General features: G+C 44.9%; 1 protein-coding gene across 1 annotated transcript; it reads left to right on the top strand.

The window, feature by feature from the left end:
* The first annotated feature begins 3,452 nt into the window (after positions 1–3,452).
* Positions 3,453–11,650, top strand: LOC123728969 (uncharacterized). The gene is made up of 3 exons (XM_045701929.1): positions 3,453–5,088; positions 11,207–11,259; positions 11,400–11,650. Exons 1-3 carry the CDS (start codon positions 4,358–4,360, stop codon positions 11,648–11,650), a joined length of 1,035 nt encoding a protein of 344 aa, XP_045557885.1. The 5' UTR covers positions 3,453–4,357.
* Positions 11,651–14,021: the final 2,371 nt, after the last annotated feature.

Consider the following 14,021-nt stretch of genomic DNA (forward strand, 5'->3'; position numbering starts at 1 on the left):
TCCAGTAACCCACACTAACACTCCGGTAACCCAACACCAACACTCCAGTAACCCACACTAACACTCCGGTAACCCAACACCAACACTCCAGTAACCCACACTAACACTCCGGTAACCCAACACCAACACTCCAGTAACCCACACTAACACTCCGGTAACCCAACACCAACACTCCAGTAACCCACACTAACACTCCGGTAACCCAACACCAACACTCCAGTAACCCACACTAACACTCCGGTAACCCAACACCAACACTCCAGTAACCCACACTAACACTCCGGTAACCCAACACCAACACTCCAGTAACCCACACTAACACTCCGGTAACCCAACACCAACACTCCAGTAACCCACACTAACACTCAGGTAACATTAAAGGCGTCAGCATGCTTCAGTTCCGCTGAACCGAACGAGTGTACTCACATACTCCCTTAAAAGACCTTCGCTTGAAAAATGAGAAAAAAGTGGCAATAGTACTGCTTGTCTATTTTGGGATGCCGTAGCCAGTATACTCTTCCTCAAAATAGTCCGAATTTATCATAAAAAATTCTAAGAAATCTGTTATTAATTTTGACGTTTTTGCCGAGGAGATCTTAGTCGCGCAATTTTACATCTAAGATGTTTGTTACAGTATTTCTCAAGGAAAAAATGTGCATGAAAACGAGTCGTCTCTCATTGAATGACATACTTTATTGAAGAATCACAACTGTTGACCAGTCAGTCACCCACGAAGGGGCGTAGACTTCGGCTACCAACTTCGGCTTGCCTCAAGATAAATATTTTGTGCCCGAACAGCCAAAACAAAACATAACCGAAGTCCAAAACGAACACAAACAAACAAAATGTAGTCATAATATATGCACAAACTCTTCCGGCTGAGAAGAATGTGGACGCCTTAAGCTCTCTCACCTCCAACCACCTGTTAGTCAACCTCTGGTCTGAACCAGCAGCATGTTGCTGACAGCTCCGCTCTCCTGGAGCAGTACAGAAGGAGAGGGGGAGAGTTTAGCTTCCTGGAGGTCCGGTTTGACACTCGAATGACATGGGCGGAACATATTAACAGAGAAGTTGTCAAAATAATTAAACATATTGAATGTGATGCCTTGCCTGTCAAGAATGGGGGGCAGATGGAGTAGAGATAGAGACATGTTGCAGCCAGCAGAGAGGAACGTGGTTCACACACAATAATATATGATATTATCATCTGTGTTGCCATGGCATTGGTTACCCTGGCAACATTAAGAGGGCAGATCTGTCATTTCTCACCCTAAATAAATATGACACACAAACACAGAACATGTAGAGAACTTCACCAGCAAATTATAATCGAGAAGTGTGCAGATTTACTATGTTACACCTACCCGAGTTGTAGCATTACGCTATGTTATCCAAACAAGCCCACCCCCCCTCTTTCTTCTCACACACACACACACACACAATAATAGTTCTCACTTTTCATCTCTTTCTGGGAATCTGACCTAGTTTGAGGATTTTCTATTTGGAGGGGCTGAGGGAAGCGGGGCTGAGGGAAGCGGGGCTGAGGGAAGCGGGGCTGAGGGAAGCGGGGCTGGATCAGCAGGGGTTGTGGCCTTACGGTTCGCTGTCGGTGCTGATGGATAGTGAGTGGTAGGCGTAGGTTATGTGGACGTGTAAGTTCCCTGACGGAGAAATGTAACCTAGTCGGCCCTAAAGAATGTCTGTTACCACAGGGCGACAACACTGATTACATAAGACTGGTAGGTTTGTGTGTCTGTGAGAGAGCGAGAGAGCGAGAGAGAGAGCGAGAGAGAGAAAATGTGAGTGAGTGTGAGCAGAAGGGAGTGTGTGAGTGAGAAAGGGAGTGTGTGTACATGTTGTATGTGTGTCTGCTTATGTATAATCTGTGTGCGAGTTGCAGCGTGGTGGTGCGTTGCTGTCAGTAATAAAGACGTGACCCAGGACCCCAAATGACTGTTACGGACCAGGAAAGGAGAGGCCAATGCCTGCAACGTTCTGCCTGAACAAGACACACAGGTAACACACACACAAGGTGCCTCATGCCTGTCAGTACCCTTCGGTCTGGGAGGCAGCAGCTTGTTAAACCAGCATACATTTCCATTAGTACAGCTCTTCACTGCTCGCGGGTAATCTGACCATTGTTGCCCAACACAAAACACTCCATTTACAGTATAGTGTGTCTGTGTGTGTTCCAGGTAGCCACGTTGTGTCTGGCAGAAGTGGTTCGTTACTTGGAACTGCTGTATGACCAATCAAACTTCAGCTCGTTCAGCTTGACGACCCTTGACCTCAGCCAGTACATGAGACAGGACAACGCTGCTGTACAGGCCCTCAACCTCTTCAAGATAAGTGTGTGTGGCTGCATAACTTAGCCGTGCAGCCCTCAACGGTGACGGCATAGTGCGTAAACATGGCAGTTCAGGGTAACACCGAAGATTGTGCCCTCTCTTCTGCTGCCACCTTCGGAAGGGTAGCCAAGTGGTTAGAATGTTGGGCTAGTAACCAAAAGGTTGCAAGTTCGAATCCCCGAGCTGACAAGGTACAAATCTGTCGTTCTGCCCCTAAACAAGGCAGTTAACCCACTGTTCCTAGGCCGTCATTGTAAATAAGAATTTGTTCTTAACTTACTTGCCTAGTTAAATAAAAAAATGTCTTTCCTATTACTATACTGTTGTGTTTAGATGTCGTAGTGTGTCTAGTGAATGAAAGTGAGGTCAGACAGACTCTTCAGGACAATCTGTTGTGGCAGTTCCCCACCGCTTGTCCAATACGTTTTTCCTTTATTTAACTAGGCAAGTCAGTTAAGAACAAGTTCTTATTTTCAATGACAGCCTAGGAACAGTGGGTTAACTGCCGTGTTCAGGGGCAGAACAACAGATTTTTACCTTGTCAGCATGGGGATTGGATCTAGCAACCTTTCGGTTACTGGCCCAACACTCTAACCACTAGGCCACAGCCACACACACACAGTGGGTCAGATCCCTGCCCTTCTGGTGTCACACACACGATGCTGAGGGGAGGACAGCTCATAATAATGGCTGGAACGGAGTGAATGGGATGGCATCAAACACCTGGAAACCACGTGTTGATGTATTTAATACCATTCCACTGATTTCACTCCTGTTATTACCACGAGCCCGTCCTCCCCAATTAAGGAGCCACCAACCTCCTGTGACACGCACACACACACACTAACTCTAGCACCATCCTATGTTCTAGGAAGGCGCCAGATGCTGTTGATCTCTCCTCTCAGAGACCTGTGGGCAGACTTCAAGTACAGAGAGATGATACAACAATAGATATGAACCAGGTAAAGAGTGTGTGTGTGTGTGTGTGTGTGTGTGTGTGTGTGTGTGTGTGTGTGAGAGAACAATGAGTCCCTGGTGAAGGCGTCGTTTGACACGGTGCTCTCTGAGCTGAGGGAGTAGATGAACACACCGGAACAGCCTGCAGACGGAACAGCACATGAACTGGACACACAATTTAATAGTGTTTGTGTGTGTAGGTCTGGATGCTGAAGAGGAGAGGAGTGACAGTGTGTTGGGGTTTTACCTGAAGGTGACCTGTAAAGAGGAGATGAGTGACAGTGTGTTGGGGTTTTACCTGAAGGTGACCTGTAAAGAGGAGATGAGTGACAGTGTGTTGGGGTTTTACCTGAAGGTGACCTGTAAAGAGGAGAGGAGTCTGACAGTGTGTTGGGGTTTTACCTGAAGGTGACCTGTAAAGAGGAGATGAGTCTGACAGTGTGTTGGGGTTTTACCTGAAGGTGACCTGTAAAGAGGAGATGAGTGACAGTGTGTTGGGGTTTTACCTGAAGGTGACCTGTAAAGAGGAGATGAGTCTGACAGTGTGTTGGGGTTTTACCTGAAGGTGACCTGTAAAGAGGAGATGAGTCTGACAGTGTGTTGGGGTTTTACCTGAAGGTGACCTGTAAAGAGGAGATGAGTCTGACAGCGTGTTGGGGTTTTACCTGAAGGTGACCTGTAAAGAGGAGATGAGTGACAGCGTGTTGGGGTTTTACCTGAAGGTGACCTGTAAAGAGGAGATGAGTCTGACAGTGTGTTGGGGTTTTACCTGAAGGTGACCTGTAAAGAGGAGATGAGTGACAGCGTGTTGGGGTTTTACCTGAAGGTGACCTGTAAAGAGGAGAGGAGTGACAGCGTGTTGGGGTTTTACCTGAAGGTGACCTGTAAAGAGGAGATGAGTGACAGTGTGTTGGGGTTTTACCTGAAGGTGACCTGTAAAGAGGAGATGAGTCTGACAGTGTGTTGGGGTTTTACCTGAAGGTGACCTGTAAAGAGGAGATGAGTCTGACAGCGTGTTGGGGTTTTACCTGAAGGTGACCTGTAAAGAGGAAATGAGTGACAGCGTGTTGGGGTTTTACCTGAAGGTGACCTGTAAAGAGGAGATGAGTGGCAGTGTGTTGGGGTTTTACCTGAAGGTGACCTGTAAAGAGGAGAGGAGTGACAGCGTGTTGGGGTTTTACCTGAAGGTGACCTGTAAAGAGGAGATGAGTGACAGTGTGTTGGGGTTTTACCTGAAGGTGACCTGTAAAGAGGAGAGGAGTGACAGCGTGTTGGGGTTTTACCTGAAGGTGACCTGTAAAGAGGAGATGAGTGACAGCGTGTTGGGGTTTTACCTGAAGGTGACCTGTAAAGAGGAGATGAGTGACAGCGTGTTGGGGTTTTACCTGAAGGTGACCTGTAAAGAGGAGATGAGTGACAGTGTGTTGGGGTTTTACCTGAAGGTGACCTGTAAAGAGGAGATGAGTGACAGTGTGTTGGGGTTTTACCTGAAGGTGACCTGTAAAGAGGAGATGAGTGACAGCGTGTTGGGGTTTTATCTGAAGGTGACCTGTAAAGAGGAGATGAGTGACAGTGTGTTGGGGTTTTACCTGAAGGTGACCTGTAAAGAGGAGATGAGTGACAGCGTGTTGGGGTTTTATCTGAAGGTGACCTGTAAAGAGGAGATGAGTGACAGCGTGTTGGGGTTTTATCTGAAGGTGACCTGTAAAGAGGAGAGTCGTCTAAGCAACAATAAGTTCACTATGCTGGACGTCCAGAAGAACAGAGTCCGGTTCAGCAACAGGTCTGTCGCACGCTGTCACGGCTCCTCCTCTGCAGTGCAGGGGCGGTTCCCCCTGCAGGCAGAGGAGGGTCGTTAGTGATTGCAGCTGGTGTGATTGGAGCCACCTGGGCTCAGGGTATTTAACAAACTGCTCCACTAACTTCTCTGTCGTCTGTCTCCTCGCTGAGCTTCTGGCTCGCTGGGTTTGTTCTCTCTCTCTCTCTCTCTCTCTCTCTCTCTCTCTCTCTCTCTCTCTCTCTCTCTCTCTCTCTCTCTCTCTCTCTCTCTCTCTCTCTCTCTCTCTCTCTCTCTCTCACCTACCTACCTACCTACCTACCTACCTGGTTTCGTTAGTTTCCATTCAGTCATGTTCACACACACATATTCACGCATCCATGCACCTTACATTATGACATTTCCACACCTCATTCCTTTTTCTTTGTTTATAGTTTTGTTTTATAATAAAGAACGTTTTGAATTGGCCTATACCAGTTGTTGATGTCCTCTCATTTTTGCCACAGGCTATGAGCCGGCCTGTGACAAGTGGGGGCTCATCCATAAGTTAAGGTTAGTTGTACTTATAGTTAGTTTAGTTCAGATTGCCAAGTTTTTGTTTGAGAGGGATGTTTTGGTTTGGCCAATATTGTTGGAGAGAGCATTGAGAGCCATGTGTTCTTTTGGTTCAGTTAGTTTGGTAGCTAAATTTGGTTAGCAATTCACTCTGGGTTTTTCTGGGTTTTTGTTAAAGTGGGAGTCCTCTGCTGTTCAGGCTTATCACCGAGTGTCAGTAGGAGGCTTGTGGTGTTTTTGTTTTAGGTGGCAGTGAACGTGGGTAGAGTGTCCCTTTTCCTTTTCCCTTACATCCGCTCGGGAGCACCTCCGTGGTTATGGGGGGGCCGCCAGTTTCTGGTTGTCTTTTCCACTCCACTGGTTTTGTGTGCATAAAACCCCACCACATGTGACTGCACGAAGACCAGGGCAGTTAGGTAGTTGTTTTTGGAGGATAGTGGGGTGTGGCTCCTGTCCTTGAACCCAGACTAACAGCAGGTGAGTTGTGTATTTTTGTTGAGCATTTGTAATAGTTGTATTGGTTGAGGAAAATGTCTTCCATTCTGAGTGGTTTTGTTCAAGCTCCTTCAGAGGTAGCCTTAGAGTTGTGTACTAAGGAGCAGTTAATTGAAATTGCTGAACATTATCAGATTGAGATTGTTGATAAAAAAATTAAAGACTATTAAAGCAGGGTCTTATGGAAATAGGTGTTTTTTCGGGTCAATCTGCTAGTAGTGAAGGTAGAAGTTTTCAGTCTAGTACTTCATTAACTTTTGAGCAGCAGCGGGAGCTGTTGGGAATGCAGTTGGAGATGCTAATAGACCAGAAGGATTACCACAGTTTGATGTTGCACAGAATCTTCGTTTGTTGCCTAAATTTGATGAGTCAGATCCAGATACATACTTTACTTTATTTGAGCGTATTGCGGAAGCTAGAGCTTGGTCTGATTTGGACATGACTATGTTGTTGCAATGTGTACTTACAGGTAAACCACGTGAGGCTTTTGCAGCACTGAGTGTAGCTGACAGTAAAGTGTATGCTAAAGTTAAATCAGCAGTTCTGAAGGTCTACTAACTTGTGCCAGAGGCATATCGTCAACGTTTTCGTTACAGGAAAAAGTTAGATTCACAAACCTGTTCTGAGTTTGTTCGTGATTTGACTTCTGCATTTAATCGTTGGTGTACAGCTTCAGAAGTTAGTACTTTTGAGGATCTGTCTAATTTGATTGTGTTAGAACAGTTCAAAAATTCTGTGTCTGACCAGGTTGCTACGTACATGAATGAACGTAAAGTTAAGTCTCCAAGTGATGCAGCAGTCCTTGCAGATGAGTACAGGCTAACACATAAAAGCCATTTTGAGTCAAACAGTGACATGTACCATAAAAATAACTTTACTTCCAGGAATAGTAGGTCAATTTTTTTGTAGCTTCTTTCCAAAGGCCTCAACAGAAGTTTGGAGGACTTAAAGCACCGGTGAATGCTAATACCTGTCGCTACTGTTTAGTTGAAGGACATTGGAAGAAAGATTGTCCTCTACAATTTACATTTTTTTACATTTTAGTCATTTAGCAGACGCTCTTATCCAGAGCGACTTACAGTAGTGAATGCATACATTTCATACAATTTCATACATTTTTTTATTTTTTTCCTGTGCTGGCCCCCCATGGGAATTGAACCCACAACCCTGGTGTTGCAAACACCATGCTCTACCAACTGAGCTACAGGGAAGGCTTAAATCAAAAAAGTCAGGTCAAGTTAACCTGCTGTGATGGCAACTCCTGTTTCAGCTTCTGACCACCAGGGTGAGTTTTTTTCAGCCACTAGTTGAGTTTGATTCTCAGTCTTCCCACTGTGATTTTTCAGCCTTTATTTCAGATGGTGTAGTATCCCTGAAAGATGGCAACCAAAATGTTTCGATCAAGATCTTAAGAGACACTGGAGCTTTAGATTATTTTATTCTGAAATCTATTTTGCCATTCTCTAAGGAGTCTGATACTGGCAGATGTGTAATGGTACGTGGTATGGATTTAGTTCCATTCTCTTCTCCTTTACATGAAGTTACCTTAAAATGTGGTCTGGTAGAGGGTGATGTAGATGTTGGGGTTAGACCCCAGTTGCCAGTAGAGGGAGTCCACATGATTTTGGGGAATGATTTGGCAGGTAGTAAGGTGTGGGCAGATGGAAAAGTAAACATCTTTACGAAGCAACCTTCAGTGTCCCCAGCAAGGGTATCTCCAGATCACAACTGTGTATCTCCTGAGATATTTCCAGTTTGTGCTGTTACCCGCGCTGCCTCTCGTAATAAGGTAGAAAGTAAGCCTGAAAGTCTTGAGTTGCCGGTCAAACTCCAGAGAACAGTTGACTAGTTCTAGAGATTCATTGATAGCTGAGCAAAAGGCTAATACTACTTTGGATGATCTGTTTGAGAAAGTTGTTCCTGATTCAGTGGTGAGGAATAGTGCTCAGTGTTACTTTCTTCTTGATGGACTGTTGGTTAGGAAATGGGTTCCACACTATGATCAGGGTCTAGGAGAACCAGTCTTTCAAATAGTTGTACCTACTACTTTGCGAAATAGAGTGTTGCGAACTTCACATGGTGATGTGGCAGGTCATATGGGTGTTCGTAAAACTTATGATCGCGTACTCCGTAATTTTTTCTGGCCACATTTAAAGCGGGATGTAGCTCAGTTTATTAAAACTTGTGATACGTGTCAGCGCACAAGCAAGCCAAACCAGGTTGTAAAGCCAGCACCTTTGTATCCAATACCAGCCGTAGGGCAACCTTTTGAGCATCTTATTATCGATTGTGTTGTGCCTTTACCACGGTCCAAATCAGGTCATAGCTACTTATTAACTGTTATGTGTCAAGCAACTAGATATCCGGCAGCTTTTCACTGCGTACCATAACTTCAAAATCAGTAGTTAAAGCGTTAACTCAATTTATTTCAACATTTGTGATTCCAAAAATCATCCAGTCAGATCAGGGATCTAACTTTACCTCCCATTTATTTGCTCAGGTTCTCAAACAACTTAAAGTTAAACACAATAAGTCTACTGCGTACCATGCCCAGAGTCAGGGAGCTTTGGAACGTTTTCATCAAACTTTAAAATCCTTGCTTTGTGCATACTGTACAGAACTGTCTGCAGATTGGGAGGAGGGGTTACCTTGGTTGTTACTAGCTGCTCGTGAAGTAGTGCAAGAAAGCACAGGGTTTAGCCCAAATTACTTAGTGTTTGGTCATAAGGTGTGTGGGCCTTTAGCAGTACTGCAGGATGGTTGTTTGCCTGAGGAACCACCTTGGAACCTTATTGACTATGTAAATGGTTTTAGGTTCAAGTTGTATAGGGCTGGTGAACTGGCGAAAGAAAAACTAAAATGTTCTCAACAGAAAATGAAACTGAAATATGACGGACAGGCTGAGCTACGTGAGTTTAGTCCCGGTGATCGTGTACTTGCTCTTTTGCCTCTTTTAAGTTCACCTTTTCAGGCAAAATACTGTGGTCCTTTCACTGTGTTGCGCAAAGTGTCAGATTTGAACTATCTTATTGAAACCCCTGGTCATAGGAAGTCCTCTAAATTATGCCATGTGAACCTGTTAAAATGTTATCACTCCCGTGATCTAAGCAAAGTGGAAGGCACTCCAGCAGTGAGGTCAGCATTGACTGCTGCTCCAGTCACTGAATCTTGTGGCTTTAACTTTGGAGGGGGGAGAAGAGGAGGTAGTTAGGGTTTCGGATGAGGTCTTACAAGGTCGGTTGAAAAACTCCCAGACTTTGCAAAACCTTGGGCTTTTGGTAGATCATTTAGACTCTAAGAAACGTGGTGAATTGGTAGCTCTTATTAGAAGCTACCCTGTTTTGTTTTCTGACACTCTATCGAAAACCCACTTAATTGAGCATGACATAGACATCGGAGATGCTAAGCCTATTAAACAGAGATTTTATTGTGTATCTGAGGAGAAAAGACTGCTATTGGACGACGTGGTCGTCTACTCAGACTCCTGGAGAGTGCAAGCCCTGTTTGAAAGACTGGTGTGGGCCAGGTTGCCTATCAATTTGGCCAAGTGTGAGTTTGCCAAAGCTACAGTCACATACCTAGGCAAGGTTGTTGGTCAGGGTGTTGTCTGTCCCGTGGAAGCCAAGGTTCAGGCTGTGAAGCAGTTCCCACAGCCCTCCACAAAGAAAGAACTGATGCGCTTCCTGGGAATGGCGGGGTACTACCGTGCTTTTTGTAAAAACTTTTCGGTAGTAGTGTCTCCCCTGACCAATCTGCTGAAGGCCAAGGCTGAATTTCTCTGGTCCACCCAGTGTCAAGAGGCATTTGGTGCAGTTAAGGCTCTTTTGTGTTTGGCACCTGTGTTGGTAGCACCAAATTTTAAGAAACCTTTCAAATTGCAGGTAGACGCCAGTCAAATCGGTGCTGGGGCTGCGCTTCTCCAGGAAAATGATGACAATATTGAGTGTCCAGTCAGTTTCTTTTCCCGGAAATTTAAGAAGTATCAGAAACTATTCTGTAATTGAAAAGGAGGCTTTAGGTCTCATTTGGGCTTTACAGCACTTCGAGGTCTATGTTGGTTCTGGTTTAACCCCTTTAACTGTGTTCACGGACCACAACCCACTTTTCTGAAGTCCTTGCAAAATCCCAACCAGTGCCTGATGCGTTGGGCTTTGTTTTTGCAACCATTCAACCTGGATATTAGACACATTAGTGGTAAGGATAATATTATTGCTGATGCTCTGTCTCGTGCTCCTTTAACCTAGTTTGTATTTTCTCTCTGTTGAACCCTGCGGGCTGTCTGCGCCTCTTTCCTCTTAATTTGCCCCCCAGGTACCAGGGCTGCTGAGTTGAGGACGGACAGTCAGCCAGGGGACACGGGGCTACTGCTAGGAGCCGGGACTGGTATCTGTTTAGTTTTTTTGTTTGTTTTGAGGAATTTGGATTATGGGTTTATTATGTTGGGTCATAATTTGAATTGAGGGTGGGACCCTCATTTTAAGGAGGGGGGTGTCACGGCTCCTCCTCTGCAGTGCAGTGTGGTTTCCCCTGCAGGCAGAGGAGGGTCGTTAGTGATTGCAGCTGGTGTGATTGGAGCCACCTGGGCTCAGGGTATTTAACAAACTGCTCCACTAACCTCTCTGTCGTCTGTCTCCTCGCTGAGCTTCTGGCTCACTGGGTTTGCTCTCTCTCTCTCTCTCTCTCTCTCTCTCTCTCTCTCTCTCTCTCTCTCTCTCTCTCTCTCCCCCTCTCTCTCTCTCTCTCTCTCTCCCCCTGCTCCTCCAGGTATGATCTGTTTTCGTTTGTTACTTTGCTGGTTTAGCTAGTTTCCATTCAGTCATGTTTACACACACATATTCAAGCATCCATGCACCTTCCCTACACCTTACATTATGACATTTCCACACCTCATTCCATTTTCTTTGTTTATAGTTAATAGTTTTGTTATATAATAAAGAACGTTTTGAATTGGCCTATTCCAGTTGTTGATGTCCTCTCATTTTTGCCACAGGCTATGAGCCGGCCTGTGACACACACACACAAACACACACAATGTGCCCCGCAATATGATAACTTTCTGTGTGTGGGTGCGCAGTCAGCGGAGTTCTCTGAATGAGGAGTATGAGGCTCACAATGCCATTGCCTCGGGTGAGAACAAACACACACTCTGCAACTTCCTATCAGTACAATTTTAATTAGAATTAGAGATCAATGTTGGAATTCAATCTCCTATCTATTCCCTGTTGCTTCCCCCCCCCCCTTTAAACTATGTCCTTTGACCTCACCAGGCTATGTGGACCCCCTGCAGTTGTTGAGTGACGGCGTCGCCCAGCTGGTTGCAGTGATTGGCTTCTCTGTGGCCTCTATCTCCACCCCATCCCCTACACCAGGCCTCCTGGCTGCGGACTGCAGGGGTCTAGAGTTCCAACAGGCCATGCCCACCCAAGACACAGCCTTCATACCTAATGATATAGTATATCCTTCATACAGGAGGAGCAGAGCTTATACAGTGCCGTCAGAAAGTATTCAGACCCCTTGACCTTTTTCACATTTTGTTACTTTACAGCATTATTCTAAAATTGCTTAAATTGTTTTTTTTCTCAATCTAAACAATACTCCATAATGACAAAGCAAAAACAGTTTGGCTGGGCAGTTTCTATACATTTTTGCTCATTTATAAAAATGGGCTGTGTGCTCAGGGTTGTTGTCTTGTTGGAATAAAAACCTTTGCCTCAGTCTGAGGTCCTGAGGCTTCTGAAGCAGGTTTTCGTCAAGGATCTCTGTACTTTGCTTCGTTCATCTTTCTCTCGATCCCGACTAGTCTCCCAGTCCCTGCGGTTGAAACACATCCCCACAATATGATGCTGCCACCACCATTCTTCACTGTAGAGATGGTGCCAGGTTTCCTCCAGACGTGACGCTTGGCATTCAGGCCAAAGAGTTCAATCTTGCTTTCATCATACCAGAGAATCTTCTTTTGCATGGTCTGAGAGTCTTTAGGTGCCTTTTGGCAAACTCCAAGTGGGCTGTCATATGCCTTTTTTACTGAGGCGTGGCTTCCGTCTGGCCACTCTACCGTATAAAGGCCTGATTGGTGGAGTGCTGCAGAGATGGTTGTCCTTCTGGAAGGTTCTCCCATCTCCACAGAGGAACTCTAGAGCGCTGTCAGAGTGATAATCGGGTTCTTGGTCACCTCCCTGACCAAGGCCCTTCTCTCCGATTGCTCAGTTTGGCCAGGCAGCCAGCTCTAGGAAGAGTCTTGGTGGTTCCAAACCTCTTCCATTTAAGAATGATGGAGGCTACTGTGTTCTTGGGGACCTTCAATGCTGCAGAAATGTTTTGGTACCCTTCCCCAGATCTGTGCCTCGCCACAATCCTGTTTCGGAGCTCTACGGATAATTCCTTTGACCTCATGGCTTAGTTTTTGCTCTGACATCAACTGTGTGACCTTATATACAGGTGTGTGCCTTTCCAAATAATGTCCAATCAATTTAATTTACCACAGGTGGATTCCAATCAAGTTGTAGAAACATCTCAAAGATGATCAATGGAAAAGGATGCACCTGAGCTCAATGTCGAGTCTCATAGAGAAGGGTCTATCACCTTGATGGTATTATGAGGGTATTGTCATATCTGATTTACCATTTAGAAATGAACACTTACGTAAATAAGGTATTTCAGTTTTTTCCCTTATTTAATCCATTTTAGAATAAGGCTGTAATGTAACAAAATGAGGAAAAAGTCAAGTCTGAATACTTTCCGAATGCACTGTATATCATCACACACAGTGCTCTTTTTGTCTGTGTAGAAGATGGTGAACACTTCAACATGAATGTTTCATATGAGGTGACAATACAGAATATCACCTTTTATTTGAAGGTATTGTCATATCTGATTTACCATTTAGAAATGAAAGCACTTTATGTATCTATTTGAAGGTGTCATAAGTATGTGAACAAATTTCACTTACAGTGTCATAAAGTAGTCAAAAGTGTAGTATTTGGTCCCATATTCTAGCAGATAATGACTACATTAAAGCTTGTGACTCTACAAAGTTGTTGGATGCATTTACAGCTTGTTTTGGTTGTGTTTTGGATTATGTGTTGTCTAATCGGAAGTGAATGGTGAATACTGTGGCAGGTAGCCTCGTGGTTAGAGCGTTGGGCCAGTAACCGAAAGGTTGCTCGATCAAATCCCCGAGCTGACAAGGTAAAAATCTCTAGCTCTGTCCCTGAGCAAGGCAGTTAAACAACTGTTCTCTGGGCACCGAAGACATTGATGTCGATTAAGGCAGCCCCCCGCACCTCTCTGATTCAGAGGGGTTGGGTTAAATGTAGAAGACACATTTCAGTTCAATGCATTCAGTTGTACAACTGACTAGGTATCCCCCTTTCCCTTTACTACTGACTAGGTATCTCCCTAATGTATTGTGTCATTTTGTAGTCACTTTTATTGCAAGTAAGACTAAAAGATGGATAATCCTGAATTAATTGTGAATGATGAGTGCAAACGTTACAGAGGGACAAAGATAATCCCCCCCCCCCCAAAATGCTAATCTCCCCCATTATTGTTGAGTTTCGCATGCTTTGGTGTAGCCTCTCTAACTTTATTGAACAAAACATAACCCAAAACACAACTGCATCCAAGGAGTTTGTAGAGTCACATGCTTGATGTAGTCATTGCGTGCTAGGAATATGGTATATTTCAAGTATATTTCACTGGTCACCCCCAAAGCCAATTCTTCCTTTGGCCACCTTTCCTTCCAGTTCTCTGCTGCCAATGACTGGAACGAACTGCAAAAATCACTGAATCTGGAGACTCATATCTCCCTCACTAACTTTAAAAGCACCAACTGTCAGAGCAGCTCACAGATCACTGCACCTGTACATAGCCCATCTGTAAATAGCCCA

Source organism: Salmo salar, chromosome ssa19 (genome assembly GCF_905237065.1).
Source record: "Salmo salar chromosome ssa19, Ssal_v3.1, whole genome shotgun sequence".
NCBI lineage: Eukaryota > Metazoa > Chordata > Actinopteri > Salmoniformes > Salmonidae > Salmo > Salmo salar.